This window comes from Tyto alba, unplaced genomic scaffold (assembly GCF_018691265.1).
Source record: "Tyto alba isolate M040663 unplaced genomic scaffold, T.alba_DEE_v4.0 Super-Scaffold_20, whole genome shotgun sequence".
Classification (NCBI taxonomy): Eukaryota; Metazoa; Chordata; class Aves; order Strigiformes; family Tytonidae; genus Tyto; species Tyto alba.
Window position 1 is genome coordinate 6,591,233 of NW_024881283.1, and position 21,486 is coordinate 6,612,718.

At 66.7% G+C, this 21,486-nt stretch overlaps 1 protein-coding gene across 5 annotated transcripts in view; it reads left to right on the forward strand.

Annotated features, from left to right (window-relative positions):
- The window catches only part of AHDC1 (AT-hook DNA binding motif containing 1), a 53,745-nt gene that overhangs the window by 24,870 nt on the left and 7,389 nt on the right, over nt 1–21,486 (forward strand). For 4 of the 5 annotated variants that reach the window (XM_042793559.1, XM_042793560.1, XM_042793556.1 and 1 more), the window contains 2 exons: nt 20,065–20,227; nt 21,350–21,390. Coding sequence is in view for 1 of the 5 variants with exons in the window: in XM_042793556.1 (XP_042649490.1) it covers nt 20,065–20,227; nt 21,350–21,390 (204 nt within the window). In the remaining 4 variants the exon portion in view is untranslated. Of the gene's footprint in view, nt 1–20,064; nt 20,228–21,116; nt 21,233–21,349; nt 21,391–21,486 lie in introns of those variants that run through there. The other variant, XM_042793558.1, reaches the window with a different exon arrangement.

Genomic DNA, 21,486 nt, shown 5'->3' on the forward strand with positions numbered 1-21,486 from the left:
GGGGGGTGTGGGCACGGGATGGGCTGTATGTTCAGTGTTACTGGTGTGCACTGGGAGGACCCCAGTCCTGCGGTGTTTCCTAGTCTTGTCCCTGCCCTGATGTCCCTGTCCCTAGGACGCAGAGGGGACAGGGGGACCCCAGCAGCCTGGAGAGGGGCAGCACCAGCAGTCCCTGCCTGCAGGGACCTGCGTGCCGGGCGTTGCACAAAAAGCCAGGCGCGTGGCTTTTTGGGGGAGGCCCTGCTCAGCCCCCCGAGGCTGGCAGCTCCCCCTCCACCTCACTGCTCCGGGCAATCCAACCCTCCCAGCCAAAGCAGAACCTCTCAGGCCACATTTGCATCTCGCAAAGCCGAGCCCTGCGCCGCGCCGTGCCGCGTCCATCCAGCCCAACCGTCCTCCTGCGCGCGTGCGCTCGCCTCGCACACGCGTGTGCAAGCCTCACCCCGTGGCCCCTCGGCTGTGCAGTGGCGTGTTGCATTCCCACATGAGCTTGTAGGAGCCGGCATCCACGGGGTGGGACATCGGTGGCACATCCCGGCCGGTAACGGACATCTCTCAGCGCCGTCCCCGGCACCGCTTGGCCCCATCCTCCCCGCAGCATCCCGCCGCTCCCCACGAACCGATTTCACCGCACTCCCAGCGGGCTGGGCCACGGCCGGAGCCGCTCACGGTTACCAGATCCCGTCCCCCGTCCCTTTCTCCCGTTCCCCATCCCCACGCCACACCCCGGGGGTGACGACAGCACCGTCGCGACGCCTTCCCCCCCGTGGCATGTGGAGCCGTGGGTGCGGGCACCGCCGCCATTGTGTGTGCGCACCGTAATACATCATTTACAGACGGACAGGTATTAAGATACATTATGGATAACTCGCAGAGAGAGACGCTATTAATAATACAGACACATACAGAGGGAAGAAAGTGCACACTTGATTTCCATGTTGCTACCAGGAGTTGTGAGGCTGGCTCTGGCTGCCTCTTCCCACACGTGACTGCAACACAGTGGGTAGCTGACAGCCCAGAGAGCCTGGCTTGGGGCCAGGAAAAAGCAGAAAACACAATGTCTGTGCATATCCTCTCTCTTAAAATAACACTCCAACACCGTCTGAGACGAATTAAAATAAGATCAGGAGCGGTCTCGCGAAGAGAGGAAGACGAAGAGGGAAAGGCAGGCAGGGGAACGGCCGGAGCTGGGCGGCTTCAGAGCCCTGGCAGGGAAGGAGGGGGCTTGTTTTGCAGGGTTAGAGTTTAAAATAAAAAGGCTGAAGGAGAAAGAGAAGGCGAAAGAGGGAGAAGCAAATCCCTGGCGGGGAGGGGAGCGATGCCGGCGGCGGTGCTGGCTGTCCAGCACATGGCTGTCCTTTGGAGGGGAGCCGCGGCAGGGCGGGGGATGCGAGCGCAGGCTGCATGATGGAGAGCATCAGGAATTTCCTGCAGCTGAGGAACACACCAAATACCAGAATGCAAGAGCGAGCGGAGGAGAGCAGGGTGCCGGGGAGGGAGTGAGGAGCAGGGTGGGGGGCGGGGGGGGGGATGCAGAGGGCTTGAAATAACCGGTGGGGAGAGCAGCGAGGGCAGGGGCAGTGGGGAGGGCGGGGGGAACCTGGCACTTTGGGGCTTTTTCCATCTCTTTGCCTTTATTTTTTTGCTGCTTTTTTTGGAAGGAGGTGCCCCGCGGTGCTGCCTGCGCCCGCAGGCCCCTCTCCCTCCCTTGCCCGCTCCATGCCTGAGCTGGGGTTTGATGTATTTTGGGGGTTTTACGTCTTCCTTTCTTTCCCCGCCGCTCCCTGGTTATCTGGCGTGGCGCCGGGGGCTGCGGGGGTCGGTGACGGCGGGACGTGGGGACGGGGCTGCGTCCCTCAGACCCCCCGCCTCTCCCGTGGGGCCGGATCCGGGCTCGGGGAGCCAGGAGCAGCCTGGAGAACAGGCACATCCCTGCGGGATGGTGTCACGGGAGAGCGGGGGCCCTTCGGGGGGACCCGCCGTGCAGGCAGCGAGGGCAAACGCTGCCCGAGGAGCCATGGCAGCGCCTCCCACACATGCAACGAGTTTGGCAGGCGCCCTTTGGCCGCGCTCCTGCTTCTCCCTGGGCCAGGCTGGGTTAAACATAACAACCCAAAATCCCCAGGCAGGCTGCGAGCCCCCGAGGCCGGCGTTGCATCCAGGTGCAGCCCGACCTCTCCCTCCTCCTCGGCCACCCCTGGCTCCCCCCTGCATCCAGCTCCTGGCTGCATCCAGCCCCAGCTCCCCCGGGGATGCTGGGGGGCCGGAGGGGAGGGGAGATCAGAGGGGGCATCTTGCAGTGCAGGATCCAGGTAGCCAGAAGGTCGTACTGAAAATCTGGAAGTGGAGTTTGTTGCTCAGCAGAGCGGTGAAAATCTTCTTGCTTTAGGGCAGAGAGGAGGAGGAGGAGGAAGGAGAAAGATGTGGTGAAAGGAGCAGGAAGGAGAGGGGCTGCGTCCCCCTCATCTTGGGGGGCTGCCTGTCCCCAGGTAGATGCCGTGCCCCGGCCGGGGCTCTGCTGAACGTCACAGCAAACTGGGTTGGGGGTGTTTGGAGGCTGGGGCAGGGGGGGGGGACACCGAAGGGGGATGAAGAGGAGGCAACAGATCCTGAGCGAGTGCTGGAGCCCGGCCAGGCGATGCCGAAGGCTTTGCGGCCCCCCTCACCGGGTGCCTCCCGTTTCCACCGATTCCAGGCCGCGGCGTCCCCGCCGTCCCCGGGCAAGCGGTGACCCACACCTGCCAGGGCCCCGCCGGGGACGGGGGATGCTGAGAAAGGGCTGAGCTCATTAGCAGGCTCCAGCCTCCCCAGCACAGGGGGTCAGAGAGCAGCAGCCCCGGGGCGGGGGGGCGTGGGGGAGCGCGGCTGGAGGCGCTTTGTGTGGGCTGGCGGCCCCCCCGCCGTCCCGCTTGCCGGCCCCCACGAGCTGGCCCAGTTCCTGCCGTGCTTGGCCCCGAGTCTGGGGGTGCAGCATCACGGGACGGGGATCTAGCAGGCGCGGTGGAGGCAGTACCAGGGGGGTCCCCCCACCCAGCGCCTGCACCCCACTGTGTTTTTTCCTCCCTTTCCCTCCCACCCGCCGCCAAAGCACTCGATTTCCTTCACTGCAAACGTCGGTCGGGTGAGCTCTTGGGCTGAGTGCAGGGGGGGGGTCCCCGTGTCCCCCCAAGCATGCCAGTGCCCTGTCCCCTCCCTGCCCAGCACGGAGCAGGGTCTTTCTCGGCCCGTTGCGTGCCAGGAATCCCTCCTGGCCCTGCTCGCCTAGCCTGCAGCGGCTCTTTGATCTCCAGCACCGCGGGGTGAGAGGGCGAGAGGGGCCCAGCTGGGGCGCGGAGAGACAGGGCTGCAGCTTGGGGGGGGCGGGTCAGACACCCCGAGACCCCTCCCTGGCTAATGAACCTGGGGACAAGGGGCTGCCATGCCCAGTGTCACCCTGCCTGGGCAGGAGATGCAAAGCCTGTGCTCACCCCAAGGTTGGGGTGTTTCTTAGGCATCAGCTGCTAATTGCCCCTCTGCAAAGTCGGGGCGGGGGGGGGTGGGGGGGGGGGGGGTCCCTTCCCTCAGGTGTTTCCCCCAGATCTGTCCCTCCTGGTTGTTCCTGCCTGGCACTGGGCAGGGTCCCCCATCATTTTGGGGTGGGGTGCCTGGCCTAAGTGCCCCGTGGGCTGCCCACAGGGGACGTGGCACCGTGGCTCGCACCACGGGGGTGGGCCAGGCGCGCTCCTCCTCCACCCGGAACGTGCCGGCGGGGGACAGGCAGGGTGCCGGTACCTGCCCTTGGAATGGGGACAGGGTGACATTTCACAGCGCAAAAACCTTCCCAGCAGATCACAGGGTGCCCCTGGCTCCCCCTGAGCCCCCCACCCCCCCCCCCCACCCCCCTTCTCTGCCTTCACATGCCTTCGCTTGGGGGCTGGCCGGCGGGGAGGCCACCGGGCGCGGGGGCCGGAGACAGGCGGTGTTTGGGGAGGGGGGGGGACGATACTGGCTGGAGCGAGTCTGAACCTGGCATCTGTCGAATGTCACCTTACCCAGACAGTCTGTGCTTCCCTGTCTCCATATCAACCGTTCTGCTCCAGCCACCTGCGGGGGGGGGGGGGGTGGGGGGGTGGCAGGGAGCGCCTTTGGGGAGGAGGAGAGCTCGACGCTCGTTCTCGCCGCAGCCTCCCTTTCCCCTCCCTGCACCCCCCCCCCCCGCAAGGGTCCCAAGCCCCGGGCTATAAATCGTGGCGCAGGCACTAACCGATGCTCCTCCAGCCACCTGGGATGTGCCTGGGAGATGGGGTGGGGTGGGGGGGGTGGGGGGGTGGGGTGTGTGTGTGACCCCGGCGCTGGCAGCTTGCGCGACCCCAAATTGCGCCGCCTGGTTCCGCCGTGCCTCAGTTTCCCCCTCGCTGCACCTGGGGTGCAGCAAACCCGAGCCCCGGCTCAGCTGGGGTGCAGGAGGAGGGATTCCGGGGCTCGCTCCACCCCAACTTCGGCGGCGAGGGCCTCTTCCAACAGCTCGGCACATTTCCCCGGACTGTCCCTCTTCCCTGCGACCAGATGTTCTCACCCTCCTCCCCCCCCGCCCCGGCGCGGCCCAGGCCAGAGCCAGCTCGCCGCGGCCGCGCCGGGACGGCCACAGCCTGCCGGCATCCCTCCTCCTGCCCCGCACCTGGACGGCGGCTGGGGACAAGGGGACAGCTAATGGCACCCTCCCATCTGGCTGCGACTCGGCTCCCAGTGCTAGTGCTCCCCAGTATCAACCCATCCTGCCCCAGTTGGGCTGCGACAACCCCAAACGCAGCGGGGAGCTGACCCCGGCCAGGGCTCCCCGATCCCATATGTGCGTGGGGCAGGGACAGGACGGCAGCGCCAGGGTTTTGTATCTGGGGGGATGCTGGCGTGGTTTGGGGTGCTGGAGCATTATGGGGGGGATGCTGGAGCGTGGAGGGGGGGTGGATTCTGGAGCATTTAGGGAGGTGCTGCAGGATTTGGGGGATGCTGAAGCGTTTGGAGGGAGATCCTAGATCATCGAGGGGGTGTTTAAGGAGATGCTGGAGTATTTGAGGGGATGCTGGAGAATCTGGGGTGGGGGTGCTGGAGCATGAAGGGGGAATGCTGGAGCATTTAGGGGTATGCTGGAGTATTTGGGGGGATGCTGGAGCATTTGGGGTGGGGGTGATGAAGCATTAAGGGGGATGCTGGAGGACTTGGGGAGATGCTGGAGGATTTGGCAGATGCTGGAGCATTTGGGATGGGGCTGCTGGAGCACTGGGGGGGATGATGGAGAATTAATGGGGGGTGCTGGGGGATTTGGCAGATGCTGGAGCATTTGGGATGGGGGTGCTGGAGCACTGGGGGGGATGCTGGAGGACTTGGGGAGATGCTGGAGGATTTGACAGATGCTGGAGCATTTGGGATGGGGGTGCTGGAGCACTGGGGGGGATGCTGGAGAATTAAGGGGGGGTGCTGGAGCATTTGGGGTGGGGGTGCAGGGGCACTAGAGGGGGATGCTGGGGCATTTGAGGGGGAGGCACAGTGCTCCTTCCCCCGTTTACATCTGCCCCGGGGCAGGCAGCAGAGCCGAATTCCTCGTGTCCCGGGGCAGCCGTGCCGGGACAGGGCGTGCGCGTTGCACGCCTGCCCGTGGTGCCTGCGGGCGCCCGATGTGACGCGTGTGCCGGGTCCACGCGGGGCGAGACGCCGGGCCGCGTGGGTGCTGCTGGCGGGGCCGTGCGGGCACGGCTCTCGCCTCCCCCCCCCCCCCCCCCCCCCCCCCCCCGGTGGGAACGCCGACCCGGCCACGCTCTCCCGGTCTCCCGGGACGGGCACGGGTGGAACGCGGCGGGCGGACGGACAGATGGACAGCCGAGGACGGACACAACTCCCCGCTCCCTCCTCTCCCAGCCGTGCACGGCGGCTCCTGCGAGTGTGTAATTTCACCACAGTGCCTAAACGAGGGACAGAAGTAAATTGACCTTTTAACCCGTTTTCCTACCAGGGGGATTATAGCCTGTTTCCTGTTAAATCTCTCCAAGAACTGGCTCCATCCTGCTCACGGAGTGGAGGGGGGACACCCACCCAAAGTCGGGGGGGGGGGGGGGGGGGGCTTTAATTTCCCTCCCCATCCACCGACAAGCCTTTCCCGCCCCATCCCACCTCCCATCTCCATCACCTCTCTTCCCATTCAAGTCTTCGGGGTGCTTTCCCCCAACCCCGGGAAAAACCAACGCGGAAAATTGCTGGGAGGAAGGAACCGAAGGCGGAGAGTGATAAATATTGAAAGGGTGGGATTTCGATGTAGGCTGCAACAGCTGTGCCGGTTACAGTGTCACACTATCTCTCCACAGGTTTACTGACCCATTTCCATTCACACGGCTGCCAGTATCTTAGCAACTGCAACAGTCCCCCAAGAACAGGCATATTGCCTGCTATTAGTGACTGCTGCAACTGTGTCAAGGTTAGCTCTCTCCCTCCAAGCCCTGCCGGGTTTGTTTTTCACCCAAAGCCAGCACAGGCTGTTCGGTGACACATCCCCCCCGCGCAGCCGTCTTGGGGATCGGGTGTTCATCCCTTCCACAAAACCCGCCGGCGGGGCTGGAGGGGTTGGTGGGGTGCTGGATGGGGTGTGAGGATGGAGGGGGGGGGGGGGGGGATGCGGGTGGGTGCGCCGGGGGATGCTGCAGGGTGGTGGTGTGGGTGCATGGTGTGTGTGTGTGTGTGTGTCCCCAAAAATAGGAGTGCTGGCAGCCGGCTGGGTGCGGCGCTGGGGGAAGTCACCCCAGAGGGTGCCATCCCCCCACTCGTGTCATGAGTGGGGCCGGCCCTTGGTGGCTCAGCGCTGGGTGCTCCCGTGGCTGAGCACGGGTGGGGGGGTGGCACCTGTCCCTGGGGCTCTGCGGTGGCACTGGGAGGGGCTGGGAGGGGGACGCACGTGTCCATCCGTGCTGGGGACGCCTGGCAAGACCGGGCACCGGTTTGGGACAGAAGTGCCACATCGGTGACATCCACTGTCACCACCCCTGGGCACAGGCTCAGTTTTGGTGAGGGACCTGCTTGGGTCCCCCCGCACTGCATTTTCCCTCCCCCCCCCCCCCAGTCCCAGCGCTTGTCCTCTCAGGGCTGTGCCTTTTGGGGAAACTGAGGCACGCGGGGCCAACAGGATGCTGCTCCCACTGCATCCAGCCTCGAGGGGCCTGGAGTGCAAAGCCATAGTGACAGCAAGGGAGGGGACTTGTGCTCCCTCGGTGTCCCCCAAAACACGGCAATATTGGGGGTGACTGAACCCCCAGAGCAGGGAGAGGGCGAGCAGCCGGCGCATCCCTAAAACATCCCGTGCAGGGAGGGAAACTGAGGCACGGGTAGGCAGAGCACCCCATCACCCAGCTCCTGGGTGGGTGCTCTGCTTGCTGGGGCCTCGCAGCCACCCCTGGGCTGCACCCACGGGTGAGGAGCAGCGAGGTGGGTGCTGAGGTGGGCAGGGTGCGTCCTGACCCCCCCCCGCACCGGCCAGCACCCCCCCCACCCCAGCCCCGGCAGCGCTGCAGACAGCAGGCTCCACACCAGCATGGCCGCGGGGACGGCTGAGAGGGAAGCCACAAAAATGATTTAAGGGGCTGGCGGGATTGATTTATTAAGAACAATTAAAAGCGCTAAATACGCTTAGCTCAGCCAGACGCCGAGCGAGGGAGCCTGGGGGGGAAGAGACCTGTCTGCTGTATCCGGAGGGCGAGGCTGGCAGCGGGGGGACCTGCGGCACTTCGGGGGGGGACGGGGTGGCACTGGGCTGGCACTGGGAACAAGAAGGGTGCTGGAGCTTGGCTGAAAGGCGATGTAATGGGGTGGAGGGGCCCGGGGCTGGGTTTGCACCCCGGGGTGAGTTTGCACCCAGGGGTAGGTTTGCACCTAGTGATGGATTTGCATCCAGGGGCTGAATTTGCACCCTGGGATGTGTTTGCACCCCAGCTGGAGGACGCACGGTGGGATGTTGGGGGACAGGAGGTCCCCAGGCAGTGCTGAAACTGGGGGAACTGCTTAAAGGCAGTGCCAGCTGCAGGATGCCCAGTAAGCCATACTGGGCAGGGTGTTGCTGCCGTGCTGTCTGGCAGTGCTACCCTGGGAGCTCTGCAAGGCGCCAGCAGCCGGCGAAGGGTGGAGGCGCAACCCACGGGACTGCTCACCAGTGGGCACCCACGAGGCCAACTGCGTGCGTGGGTCCGAGGAGCTCGTGGAGCAGAAATAGGGGAGCGTTGCGCCATCCAGCAAACCCGTGTCCCGCTCAGGAAATCCCAGCCGAAAGTCCTTGGAGGCTGGGAGAGTCCCTGGCCTTGTACAGACCTGCCCAGCCCCGGCTCCTCCCAGGGCACCGGCAGCGGCTGCGGGGGGGGGGGGGTGGGGGGGGGGTGGTGGGGAGAGCTGCACCCACCATGGCTCTCCTGGGGTCCCCGGTGCTGTGCTGTCACCCTGCGGGGTGGGTGTCACTCGGGGGTGGCGGTTCGGTGTGCCCCCACTGGGGTGCTGGGATGCCAGGGGTGGGGGCAGGGGGCTGTGTCTGGTGGCCTCCAAGCCAGGATCTGTCCCCTCTCCTGGGCTCAGCATTGGGACAGCACTTGGGGTCCCAGGTGATGCTCAGGGACATGGGGATGGGGAGCTGTGCTGCCCTCCGCCCCTTGCCCCCTCCCTCCTCCACATCCCAGTGCTATCGGGGGGAGGCATGTGTGTGTGTGTGCATCAGGTTTTGGGGTTCAGATCCCCCACGCAGAGCAGCCACCACCTCCCCCCAGTCACCCCACCTTAGGGCAGGATGCGCCCACATCCCCGTCACCACATGGGTCCCCCCGTGCCGTGAGCCACGTTGGGCACCTCCTGCCTCACCCAGGAGGCATCTGCTCACTGAAACCCACGGTACTGGGGAGGGGGGGGACACAACAACCTGCCCTGGCCCCCCCCAGAGAGGAGCCCCAGGAGGCTGTGGGAGCCAGGAGGTGCTGGGAAAGGTGCTGAATGGGAACAAAAGGTCCGCGGGGCAGCTGGCAGGGGCGAGCCGAGGGCTTTCTGCTGACCCTGCTCTGGCTGCCCCGGCCCTGGCCCCCCCACCCCCCGCCACCCCCACCCACTCCTGCCGACGTCAGCGCTTCCCGGCAGCGCTCCCAGGTAGAGGAGCCAGCCGGGAGGTGGAAAAGCCATTTCTGCCTTTGCCCTGGCGCTTACGCCTCCGCCAGCCGTGGCAAAAGCCTCCTGGGGCAGGGTGGGTGCTCGTGCCTCATCCCCAAAGCATCACCGCAGGGCCACGTGCCCTTTTCCTGCGGGGACGGAGCTGTGGCGAGGTGTGGAGCACGGTATGGGTTGGGGTGGTGGCCATGGCGCGTGGGTGCTGCGGCCCCCTCCACGTGCACCCACGCCCCGCTGCGCTCACTGGGCGTGCCCATGGGGACAGTGGCCGGGGATGGAGGTGGCCAGGGATGGAGGTGACCGGGGATGGAGGTGGCTGGGGATGGAGGTGGCTGGGGATGGAGGTGGCCAGGGATGGAGGTGGCCAGGGATGGAGGTGGCCAGGGATGTGGCCGGGGATGGAGGTGGCCAGGGATGGAGGTGGCCAGGGATGTGGCCGGGGATGGAGGTGGCCAGGGATGGAGGTGACCGGGGATGGAGGTGGCCAGGGATGGAGGTGGCCAGGGATGGAGGTGGCCGGGGATGGAGGTGACCGGGGATGGAGGTGATCAGGGATGGAGGTGGCCAGGGATGGAGGTGGCTGGGGATGGAGGTGGCCCTGCCCTGGTGGCCCTGGCACTGCCAGTGTTTGCCTCCACGCTGCTGTGTGGCCAAGAGCTGTTGAAACCACAGGCAGCGGGGGCAAAGCCAGAGCCCGTGGCGCAAGGAGAAAGGCTGCTCAGGGTCACCCCACTAGTTGCAGTCATCAACTGGGATGCACTGGGGTCCCAGTAGCCACCCTGGGGGAAGGTGGGTGCGGGAGCAGCGCAGTGACTTGCCCAGGGCCATGCAAGCGGAGGTGGGACTGACCCGGGGTGCTTGGCAGCGGGTCCCTGGGTACCCCTGGCCTCGGCAGCGCGCCCGCCGCTGGCTGCCCAAGGGTTAACGAGAGTTTGCTGCTCCTGCAGACAATTAGTGACATCTTTGCTGACAACGCCACACTGAGCTGCTCGCTGCCTCCCCGGCAGCACCAGCCTGGCCGCCCCCGCGCCCCGCACGGCCCCCGCACCACCGCCTGCCTTCACCACCACGGCCCCGCCGGCCGGCCCGCCACCTCCTCCCGCCACCTCCTCATCCCACCACCTCATCCCACCTCCTCATCCCACCTCCTCATCCCACCTCCTCATCCCACCTCCTCATCCCACCACCTCATCCCACCACCTCGCCCCGGCGGCTTTTCGGCAGTGGCGGCACAATTGCAATCCCGAGCGGAGCAGCCGGCTCCCCTCGCTGCCCTCTGACCCGCTGTTGCTGTGGAAACTGCATCCCACGTAGGATTACGGAGCCGGAATCCGCAGGCTCCAAACTCCCCTCAAAATCCAGACGGCCGCTGGGGTGTCGTGTGTGTGTGTGTGTGTCCCGGCCCCAACCCACCACGCCAGCCCCCCTGCCCGCGGTGCCCATGCTGATGCTCCCCATGGGGTGCCTGCCGTCCCCACCAGGGTGGTGGCTGGGTGCTGGAGGAGGTGGCAGCAGCACTCCTGGCTCCCCTGGTTTGCACCCACCACCTGGTGACCCTGCCAAAGGTGCCACGGTGTCACCCTGAAGCCACTGGTGACCCCTGGCAACTCCGCTCCCCCGTGCCATCACCTGAGCATCGTCGCCCAGTGTGCCGCCGTCCCTGCATCCCGGAGGCTTGGGGTGCCAGCAGGACCCCAGGGAGGTGGGTCCACCCCAAGGACCCATCCTCAAACCATGTACCCAGGGGCACCCAACGCCTCTGGGGCAGCAGCAGGAGCTGGGCACCCACCAGAGCCCCCCACGTCCCCAGGGACAGCCAGCATGGGTCCCCCGGGCCTGGGTGCCCCCGCTGGGGGAAGGGGTGGGCGCGGGGGAGAGCGGAGCCTGTTTGGGGAGCTCTGTGGGCTGGGTTTGTGTCTCAGCATCTCTCCCTGCCACCCGGGGAGGTAGGAGCTGAATTAATCGCGATCAATTAGTGCTGCTTGCAGTCCCCGGCTTCCTCCCTGCACCAGCTTTGTGCCGCCGCACCCGGCGCGGGGGGTTCCGACGTCCCCAACAGCACCCGGGTGCCGTCGGGGACCACAGCCCCTCCAGACCCCTGAGATGAGGATGGGGGACAAGCAGGGTGTCCCCCAGCCCGTGTGGGCACCCGTGGCCATTAGCAAACAACCATGCCATCAAATTTGGCGGGGGTGGTGGTGCGGGGCTGGTGAGGGGACACAAGAGCCCCTCGAAACCCCTCTGCCCGGGGCTGGAGTGGGATGATGGGGGGGATCTCAGGCGAGTGGCCGGATCCTGCAGTATACTGCAGCAAATGCCCTGCAATCTGCATCCGAATGAATCCCACCTTCCTTCCCCCGCAACGTGCTGCCCTGGGCTACAGCTAATCTATTGTGCGCTGGGCTGCAGCCAGCACAAGCTGCAATACAGTAAATCCTTCTGCAGTATCCTGCAAGGGGACCGAGCCCAGCCGCAGCCGCTCGCCGCCTGCCAGACAAAGCCGGGGGGCCCACGCAGGGACGGGGTGCAGGGGACAGGGACACGGGAGGGTGGCAGGCACCCCAGCTTCATGCCGGCGAAGCCGGGAGGACGTAGCCCCTGCCCAGGGTGGGAAGTTCCCCGGGGAGTTTTGGCAGCACCGTGCTCCGTGGATCCCCTGAACCCCGCAAATCCCTGCTGTGGGTCAGGGAGATGCTCCGTCCTCTGCCACCCGGAGCGTGGGGTTGTCCCTAAACCCTGTCACCACCTTGGTGTCGTCCCACCCCCCAGGGTCCCAGTGCAACTCAGGGGTTTGCATCCCCACCCTCTCCCCATGCACGGTGCAACCTCCCTCGTGCCTCAGTTTCCCCACCGGCACAGGGCTCACCAAGCACCTCATCCCCCTCCCGCGAGCGGGCTCCAGCGCACGTGAGCCCTGCTGCCCTTTGCCAAGTGATTTTGCTTGGATACTGTTATTATCGTTATTATTACTATTATTATTATTATTATTGGGATGTTGGTGGGGCTCTGTGGCTCTGCCGGACCCGTCTTTGGAGAGCGAGGCATCCTTCAAAGGGAAGGCGCTCTGTCACCGCCCCACAGCAGCTGCGTTCTCCTCAATTAGAAGAGGTAATGAAGCAATTTATGGGCATCTACAAAGTGATGTGTGAGTGACAGGCTGTGTACGATCCGCGCCGGGGCTCTGCCGGCAAGTTGTGTTCTTCCAATTCTAATGGAAAGCTCCCCGGCGAGGCAAGGGGGGGGGGGGGGGGGAGACGAGGTGGGGGGGGGAAGAGAAAAAAAATAGGCGTATCTATAGGTGTGTGCGTGCTCTGAGGCTCATAGGTGGCTGGATCAGTGATGCTGGGGGGTCGTGGCTGGGTGCAGGGAGAGCTGGGTGCCTTCATCCCCCGGCCCGGGGGAGCCCGGCCCCTCGGGACCGCGGTGCCACGGGTGTAACCGGAGCCGGGAGGGCAGCTGGGTGGGAGCGGGGGGCTGGGGCGGCGCAGGACGCCTGGCTCCTCTGGGAGAGTTGGCTGCAGCTCCCTGTTTCCATCCGCACCCCGAGCACTGCCTGCCTTGCTCCCTGCCTCAGTTTCCCCACCCACGCCCATGCCCCCTCCCCCCAGCTGCGTAGCGCTGCCGCACCCCTGCACTCGCTCCTCCAGCTTTTTGGGGGCCGCTCGAAGGGGAAGGGTGATTTGCGTTTTGGGGTCCCCCGCTCTGATCGGGGAGGGGGGGCAAACCGCGGCGTCGCGAGCTGTCAGTGGCCTCCTGTCCCTGTCACCACCGGGGGGGGGGGTGGGGGGGGCACAGCAGGGCTTGTTGGTGCATTTCGTGTCCCCCCGCCCCGAGTGGGTGTGATCCTGCGTGGGAGGCGGGTGCTGCACATCCATGTACCCGCGTGTCCCCGCGTGGGCCCCCCTCTGCGCACGCACCGGTGCCCCTGCGTGTTCTGTACCTGCGTGTGCACCTGCACCCGTGGAGGTGCACCTGCACCTGGGCTTGGCTGCGTGGGTGCACCCACGCGGACACAATCCTCCCCCCTCCTCTGTGGGTGCACCTGTGTGTGCACAATCCCACCCCGTGTGTGTACCTGTGCACACACCTGCGTGTGCACAACCGCCTTGTGCACGCCTGCGCCCATACCCGTGGGTGGGGGCATCCCCCCTCTGTGCCCACCTCCGTGTGGGGTGCCAGGCAGGGGCGTGGGGAGGGGGACGATGCCATGGAGTTTTGGGGGGGCTGCTCCCCCCCCACACACACACTCTCTGCCCCCCCCTGCCCCGGCACGCCAGCGCTGGCATGGTCCCCAGTGGCTCCCACACCCCAGCTCGGCCCCAGCCAGCCCTACACCGCGCCGCATCTCCCAGGAAACAGGATCCGCAGCCAGGAGTTTCCGCTCAACTCATGTGTGTGTGTGCCTCCCACAAAAAAAAAAAAAAAAAAAAAAAAAAAGAGAAAAGAAAGAAAAAAAAAAACAAAACAAAACAAAACAAAAACCCACCCTGACACCAGCCCGGCCGTTAATCCTGCCCGGCCCATTCTGCTTTTCTTGTCTAGCCAGTTTCTAAAATGGGCCAAGGGAGGCAACTGGCTGCTCTCCCCCCTCCCGGACCCCCCCTCCCGGTCCCCACCTGGCCGCCCCGGCGCGGTGTCGGTGCCGAAGGGGTGCAGCGGTGATGCCGTGGGCCCAACCCCAGCACCTGGAGCCCGTGGCCACCATTCCCCGTGGTGGGGCCACGAGCGGCGGCGTGGCGATGCCCCGTGTTGGGGTGGGAGGGGGTGTGTGGGGGGGCTGGCCCAGGACCCCCAGCGGGCACACGGTCAGCATCCCCGCATCCCGGCGGGAGCCCCTTTGCTGGGCAGCTCCCCCACCCCCCCACCCCCTCGAACTCCAGCGCCGGGGGAGCGTGGTTGTGCCGAGCGAGCCTTCGGCACGGGCACGCGTCCATCTGGCGCCTTCCAAATGTTACTGGCCTCGCAGGATCCCAGCCCCGCTCGGCGTTAACCCGCAGCACACCGCGGCCTCGCAGCCTCCTGGGGACAAGGAGGGGGGGAGCTGAGCATCGCCTCTGTACACACACACACACACACACCCCCAAACCCCAGGGGTACCCCCCGGGCGGGCTGCGGAGCCCCCCTGGGTGCCAGGGGCTGTGGGCAGGGGACGGAGCCCCCCTCCACGCCGGGGCAGCCGCGGGTGTTACATGACCCGGCGTGGCCGGCGCTGGGCAGGGACACACCGGAGCTGTGACTCATGCTGTGGCTATAACAGGGAGCCTGGAGAGCGGGGAGGGGGAGGCCCGCGGCCGTCTGCGCAGCCTCAGGCCTGCTGGTGCATTTGGGGGGGGGGGGGGTGGAGGTTGGGGGGCATGCTCCCCATGTTGGGGCGAAGCACCCCACGGCACCGCCGGGAGCAGGCATCGCACGGAGATGGGCGGGCAAAAACAGCCGGCACCCCGAGGAGCCCCCGACACCCCGACCTGGCACCCTGAGGGATGGGCGCTGGGGTGTGTGCGTGTCCCCCCACACACACACCCCCCCCACCACCACCACCCCCCCAGCAGGGAGAGGGCAGAGGAGGGGGCCAGGCCGGCTGCTCGCCTCCCGCGCCGGCTCGACGGGGCGGGGGAACAAAGCTGGCACCGAGGAAAGCAGCTAAATTTAGCCCGTTTCCCTGCTAGCTCTGAACTGCGGCTCTGGGCTCCAGCCGGCCGAGGTGCCACCGTCTCTGCAGTCCATCTGTCGAGCGGTTTTGCCGCCCCACCTCCCCCAGACCCCCCCCCCCCAATTCCCCCCAGACCCACCGCTACCTGCTCCCCCCCACCCCGCCGCAGCCAGGGAGCGGGGTCACAGGCCCCTCTGGAGCCAAGGGGGTTGGGGTGGGAGAGGGGGCTGCGTCCACGCTGGGGGATGCTGCTGGGGCTGGGGGGAGCTGGGTGTGGAGGGGAGTGAGCCCCCCACAACCCATGTCCCTGGGGGGCTGTGGCCACCCAAAGCTGCGGTGGAAGGGGTCCGCGCACGGGGAAATTGCAGGGGGAGATGATTGCAAGGGAAAATGGGCATTGCAGGGGAGATGGTCGTGGTAGGGGGAGGTGGTGCGTGCAGGGGAGATGATCTTTGCAGGACGGGTGGCTCCTGCAAGGGAGACGGTGGTTGCAGGGGAGATGGTGGTTGTGGGGGAGAAGGTTGTTGTGGGGGAGATGGTCATTGCGGGGGAGGTGGCTCTTGCAGGGGAGATGGTTGTTGAGGGGGAGATGGTGGTTGTGGGGGAGATGGTTGTGGGGGAGATGGTCGTTGCAGGGGGAGGTAGTTCTTGCGGGGCAGATGGTGCTTACAGGGGAGATGGTTCTTGCAGGGGAGATGGTCGTTGCAGGGGAGATGGTCCTTGCAGGGGAGGTGGCTTTTTGCAACAGTGGGAATAGGGGTCTGACCACGCATCCCCATCCCCGCCCCCCTCGAGGGCACCGTGCCACGTTATGGGGTCAAGGGCTGAACCCATCAGGGGTCCCACCAGCTCCGGGCCCACCAGCCAGGCTGGGGACTGCGCTGCCCGAGACCCCAGGGGCAGTGAGTAGGGCTGTGTCCCCCAAGCAGCGTGGGGACATCAGCGTCCCCAGGGTCCCCGGTTCCAGGGCCGGCCGGGATTTCGGAACTCTCGGCAATGAGTTTCCCACCCTGCCTCGCTGCAGCGCCGGGTGGTTGGGGGGATGCCAAGACTTGTAGGCACACCCTGCTTATAGCCCAGTGGTCTCAGAGCCTCCTCCCCAGTGCCAGGGAGGGGTGTGAGCCTTCCCCGGGGACGTGGCACCCCGGGGTGCCGTGGGAGGGTGGCTCCCAGCCCCAGCTCTCCCTTGGGGCCATGTCTCCCAGGTGTGTTTGCCCCATGCACCAACCAAACCCTTCCCAGCACCGTCGTCTCCTCCCGCAGCAGCCCCGCGTCCCAGCCACCACGCTGGGGGGGACGTGTTCCCCCACCAGCTCCCTGCTTGGGTGGGGACCCCAAAAAACCTCTGCTCTGGTGACCGATGGCCCCATGAAGGGAACCGGTGGCCGAGCAGCTCGGCTGGACCCGTTACCTAAGATGAAACCCAGGCGCCATCTGCTCCGTCTCCTAATTACAAGCGCAGCAGAGAAGGCAGGGCGATGGGGGGGACGTGGTGACAGGGCGGGAGTGGGGTGACAACCGAAAGAGGGGTCAGGGCTGCCTGCAAGCACCCTGCACCCCTGCCTGCAAGCACCCTGTGCCCCAGCACCCATCTGTGCCCACCCCTCGGCACCCCCGGCTCTTGCCCTGCTCCCAACCCGTGCACGGGTGGCATCGCAGGGCGGTGGGTCCCCACGGCGGTTGGGTGCCCTGGGAGGGTTTCTAGGTGGGGTCCCAAAGCACCCCTGGTGCTGACGGGTGCCCCCATTCCGGAGGAGGGCAGGGGATGCCCGGTGCGTGGGGTGCAGGCAGGGTGATGAGGTTCAGGGAGGGAGCAGAACCCATATGTTTTGGGGTGGGAGCTGTCATGCTGAATTGGGAGGGGGGACATGGAGGTCGGGGTGGTGGGGGTGAAGGCAGGGGGGGGTCCTCCTGCCTGCCCGGCCCCCCGCGTGGCTCAGGGAGGAGGTGGCTGGGAGGGGCTGGCTGGGGAACACGGAAACCCTCGGAAAGCGCCTGCCAGGAAGCTGTCACTGGAGGGGATTTTCCACTGGTGTCAGCAGGCGCAGGACAGGCTCTGGGGGGACTCACAGGGGTAGGGGGGGGTGGGGGTGGGGAGGTCCGGGTGAGCGTGAGTGAGCCAAAGGGGGTGCGGGGGGGCAAGGCACAGAGGGGACAGCGGCCCCCAGGCACCCGTGTGCGTGTGCAAGGGAGGAAAAACTCCGCCGTGCCCCGGCCGTGTGCGTGTGCGTGTGCAAGGGAGAGGCACGGCCGCAGCCACCCCAGGCCCGGGCAGGGGTGGGCGCAGGAGTGGGACACCCCGTGATGCCACATCGTGTGTGTGTGTGTGTGTGTGGAAGGAGGGAGGGGGGGGCACCTCTGCAGTGCCCCAGCCGTGTCCCCGCACGCGCACGGGACGGCTGTGCCAATTGTGCCCACAGAACACGGGTGACGGGGGGTGGGGGTGTGTGTGTGTGTGTCCACCCACCACACTCATGTGAGGGGTATTTAGGGCCACCCCGACCTCTCCCAGCACCCCCACGGCACCCAGGGACCCGGGTGGCAGCGGGGCGATGGGGAGGACCCCCCCATCCCCGGCGCTGCCGCCGCGGGCAGCTCGGCGCGGTGCCCTGGCGGGGTGGGAGGCGTCGGGCCGGCGTGTCCCCATCTGTGTGGCGGCTGGGTCCCCGCCGCCTGCCTGTCTCCCCGTGGCATCTCCGGCCCCACCCTGACGTCTGGGTGGCCTGGGAGCCGGGCACCAAACCACGTCCGTGTCTTGCGGGGCCGTCCCTCCGCCGCAAGCTGCCGCCACGCTGGTGCCAAGCGAGCCCTTCCGTGTGTGTCCCCCCCCCCCCCAAACCCCCCCCCCACCTCCTCCGCCAGAGCTGGGGGTCGGGGCCAGGCGCCAGCAGCCTCAGGGGACCTGGGGAGTTGGGTACGAGGGGGGGGGATGTCTGCATCCCCCCTTGCACCCTCATGATGCCACCCCACAGCGCCCCTGCCACCCAAGAGGGTCCCCCCCGGGGAGCCTGTCCAGAGAGGGGAAGTCAGGGGCGGGGGGGGGGGGGGCGGGGAGGGGGGGGCATGCCACTTGCCACCAACCTCCATCAAGCCTGAAACCGTTAAACTAATTAAAGCTTTGCAGCAGCAGGATTAAGCCCGGGCAGGGGAGGTGGCGAGCCCAGGTAGTCGATTAGTTCACCAGGCGAGGATATTGGATTTCTGCGAGGCGAGTCAGCAGTCTTCGGGGGCTGTTATCTTTGCAGGGCTGCGGGGTCAGGAGGTGGGAAGCGGAGGTGACTGCAATCTCGCCCACTTCCCCCCCCTCTTCAATCCCCCCCCCCCCCCCCCAGCCCCGCCGCAGCACCCGGCCTCGCCTGCTCTCCCCCGCCCGCGGCGCCCATCTATCTCTCCTTCTCGTTTCATTCCCTCCATCCTTTCTCGCTTGTGTGGTCTCGGCTGGTGTTTTGTAACCAGCGAGGAGAAAAAAAAAAAAAAAAAAAAAAAAAAAAATTTAAAAAAAAAAAGGGGGGAAAAAAAAAAAAAAAAAAAAAGAAGGAAAAAGGCCCTACCCCTGGCGAGCAAGCCAGGAATGGCGAAGTCCGGAGAGCCTAATGCGAAACATGTGGCGGCTGCCTGAGGCTGAGCAGGGAGGTGAAAGTGAGCGCGGCGGCCCGGCGAGCATCCCGGCACACCCGGGTCCCCCCCCCGCCGCCCCCTCCCCACCACCCGGCCTCCCGCCCTGCACCCCACGCAGCGGGTGGGTGGTGGTGTGGGGATGGTGGGTGCTGGCCGTCCCCGTGGCGTGGCGTGGGGGGTGCAGGTGGCGCCTGCTGGGGAGGGGCGGCGGGGGTGAGGGAGGGGGTTGCTGGTTTGGCGTGGGGAGCGTCCCCCACTTTGTCACCGGCGGGGGGGTCCGAGGGCAGGAGCCTTACACCAGCCAGCGTGGGGTAAAAGCCAGCTGGGCGGGCAGGGGAGAGCAAGGCAGACATGCCCAGCGCCTCCCGGCACCCCTGGGTGCTCACCAGTGGGTGCCATGCACCCCTTAAGCATCCCCCCCGGCTTTACCGCCCCATCCACAGCTCCGTGCGCCACGGGGGGATACCGGTGCTGAGATTTTGGGGGCGGGGGTGGGGTGGGGGGGCCGCACTCCACGACACCCCGGTCCTCCCCATCGAGCCGTGCGCAGCGTGTGCGGCAGAGACCGGCTTCCAGCGGCTGTTCTGGAAAACCTCCCGTTTGCTTCCTTCCTGCCTGCCTCCCCTCCAAACAGCTCTCCGGGCACATTAGCAGCTTCATCAGAGACTAGACCGGTCTTTCTAGCACATATTTTCCTGCTCCACATTGCCCTTGGCGTAACTCTACACCGCGCGGCGTTTGCCGGAGAGGTGCCCGCATCTCCTCCGTGCCAACGCTGCGCCCAAAGGCTGGTGGGGAGATGGGGAGGGGAGGGTGAGGGAGGGAAAGGGGGGGGGGGGGAGGTGGGAGGGTGGGATGCGGATGGACTGACAGGTTTGAATTCTCTTTCCCTGCCTTGTTGATAAGTTGTCACGCTAATCCAGACACCGGGAAGAGCCTGGATCACGCCGAGCGGCTGCGTGTGTGTGTGTGTGTGTGTGTGTGTCTGCTGGGGGAGGGAGCCAACAGGCAGGGATTCACACGCAGTGCTGGCGGGGGGGGGGAACAGGCGGACACGCTGGCACAAGGGGATCACGATGGGGTGGGGGGCTTCACCATGCACCCCCTGTGCTGGATGGGCAGCTGCCTTGGGTGCCTGGACCCTCCCCAGCACGCCGGTGTCACGTAGGAGTGGTGTCGTCCCCCCCCTCCTCCCCACCTCTGTGTGCACACGCGTGTGCAACACGCGCATCCGTGTGGGCACGCACGCGTGTTGGCAATGCGTGCACCCGCAGCCTGGCGGGGAGGTACCTCAGAGAGGGGGTAAAGGGGTGTCCTGCCCCAAAATGCCACCCCACGCCCGGGCATCCCGTGATGGGCCCCATCCTGTGGGGCGGAGGGGACATCGCCCTGTCCCCGCGTGTCCCCCCACCACCACCACCACCCCGTGGGCTGTGGCTTTGAGGGGGCAGCGTGAAGGGTGGGGGCACAAATCATGCCCAGCTTTCCAGGCACCCCCACCACCAAGCCTGGGGCAGGGGGTGCTCCTTGGGGAGAGGGGTCCAGCGGGGCTGACAAGGGTATTTTTTTTTGTTTTTGTTTTTTTTTTTGGTTTTGTTTTTGTTTTTTTTTTTTTTTCTCTGTGCTTTTTGCTCGAGCAGATGGGAGCTCGGTCGCCTGCCAGCCCGTCGCACTGGAGAACGGTGCCAGCCCCCCAGCCGAGTGGTTCCCCTGTGCCCAGGGCTCCGGCCCCCGCCAGCCCGGCAGCGACGGCGACGGCAGGAGCTTCAAAGTGAACCTGCACTGCAAGCACCCACGGCCCAGGTACCCCGGGGGGGCCCTCGCCCCGGGAACGGGGAGCAGGGGCTGCACCGGGCGGGGAGGGGCCGGGGGGGCTTTGGAAGAGGGGAGGGAGCAGCAAATCTGCTCTGCCCATCCCTGCCTTGGCGGGGGGGGGGGGGGCTGCAAAGCATCCCTCGGGATGGTGAGTGGGGCTCTGCGGCTTTGCAAAGGCCTTGGGGGGGGGGGGGGGGCAAAGAGGGGTTCCTGCAGCCCCCCTCCTGCGTGGGGTGTAGGGTGGGCTGTACAGTGGGCGCATGGGCCCCGTGCCCAGTGCTGGGCACCCCTACCCACTCGTGGGTGCTTGTGCAACACAATACCCCCGCCACCCCCCCGCCACTCCCCATCCAGACCTCGCTTGTGCCCCCATTGCCAGCGAAGGGAAACTGAGGCAGGCGCGACGCGGGTGGTCCCCGGGGGCTGCTGGCACCGGGTGGTGTCACCTCGGGTGGGGGCAGCAGCTGTGCGTGGATTGGGGGGGGGGGGGGAGGGAAACGGGGGTGGACGGGGTGGGGAAGGTGTGGGGAACATGCTGAGCCACCCCCGCGGGCAAAACACACGCACACACACACACCCCCCCCACGCACCCCCCCTCCGCCTCCCCCGGTCTGTCCGGCGGCCGGGCCGGGGCGGGGGGGCGGCGGGGGCCGGGCCGGGGCGGCGGCGGGAGCGCGGCTCGCCGGGGACATCTAGCGGCAACGCGGCCGTAGGGCCCCCCCCCCCCGGACCCCCCCCCTCCGCCCCCCCCCCCCCCCAAATCCCCGCCACCCCCAGCGCCCCGGCCCCGCGGAGGGGTTAGTGGTGGTGGTGGTTGGGGAAAGGGGTGGCGGTGGGGGGGTGGGGGGTGGGTAAATCTGTGCCCTCTGTCCCCCAGATCGGAGGCAGCCTCCCCCCCCTTTCCCCGTCCCCGCCCCGCTCGCAGCCCCGACGCCAGGGTGATGGGCAGGCGCTGCCCTCTCGGCTGTGGGAGCTCGGGAGGATCGGCCCCTGGTATGTCCCTTGTAGGGACTGGTGCTGTGAAGAAGCCGTGGGCGCGGTGGGCACCCAGGTTGTCTTCCCGTCCCCCCCCCAACTCGGGGCTAACCCCCTGCACCCCTTCCTTTGCAGAGAGCTCAAGTGCAATAGCAGAAGCAGCAGCAAAGCCGAGGGTAAGTCCTAACCCCGGCCCCGCGATGCCGCCAGACCCCCCAGCCCTACCCCACGGGGGGGACAGGACAGCCCAAACCCCCCATGGGTGCAGCCAC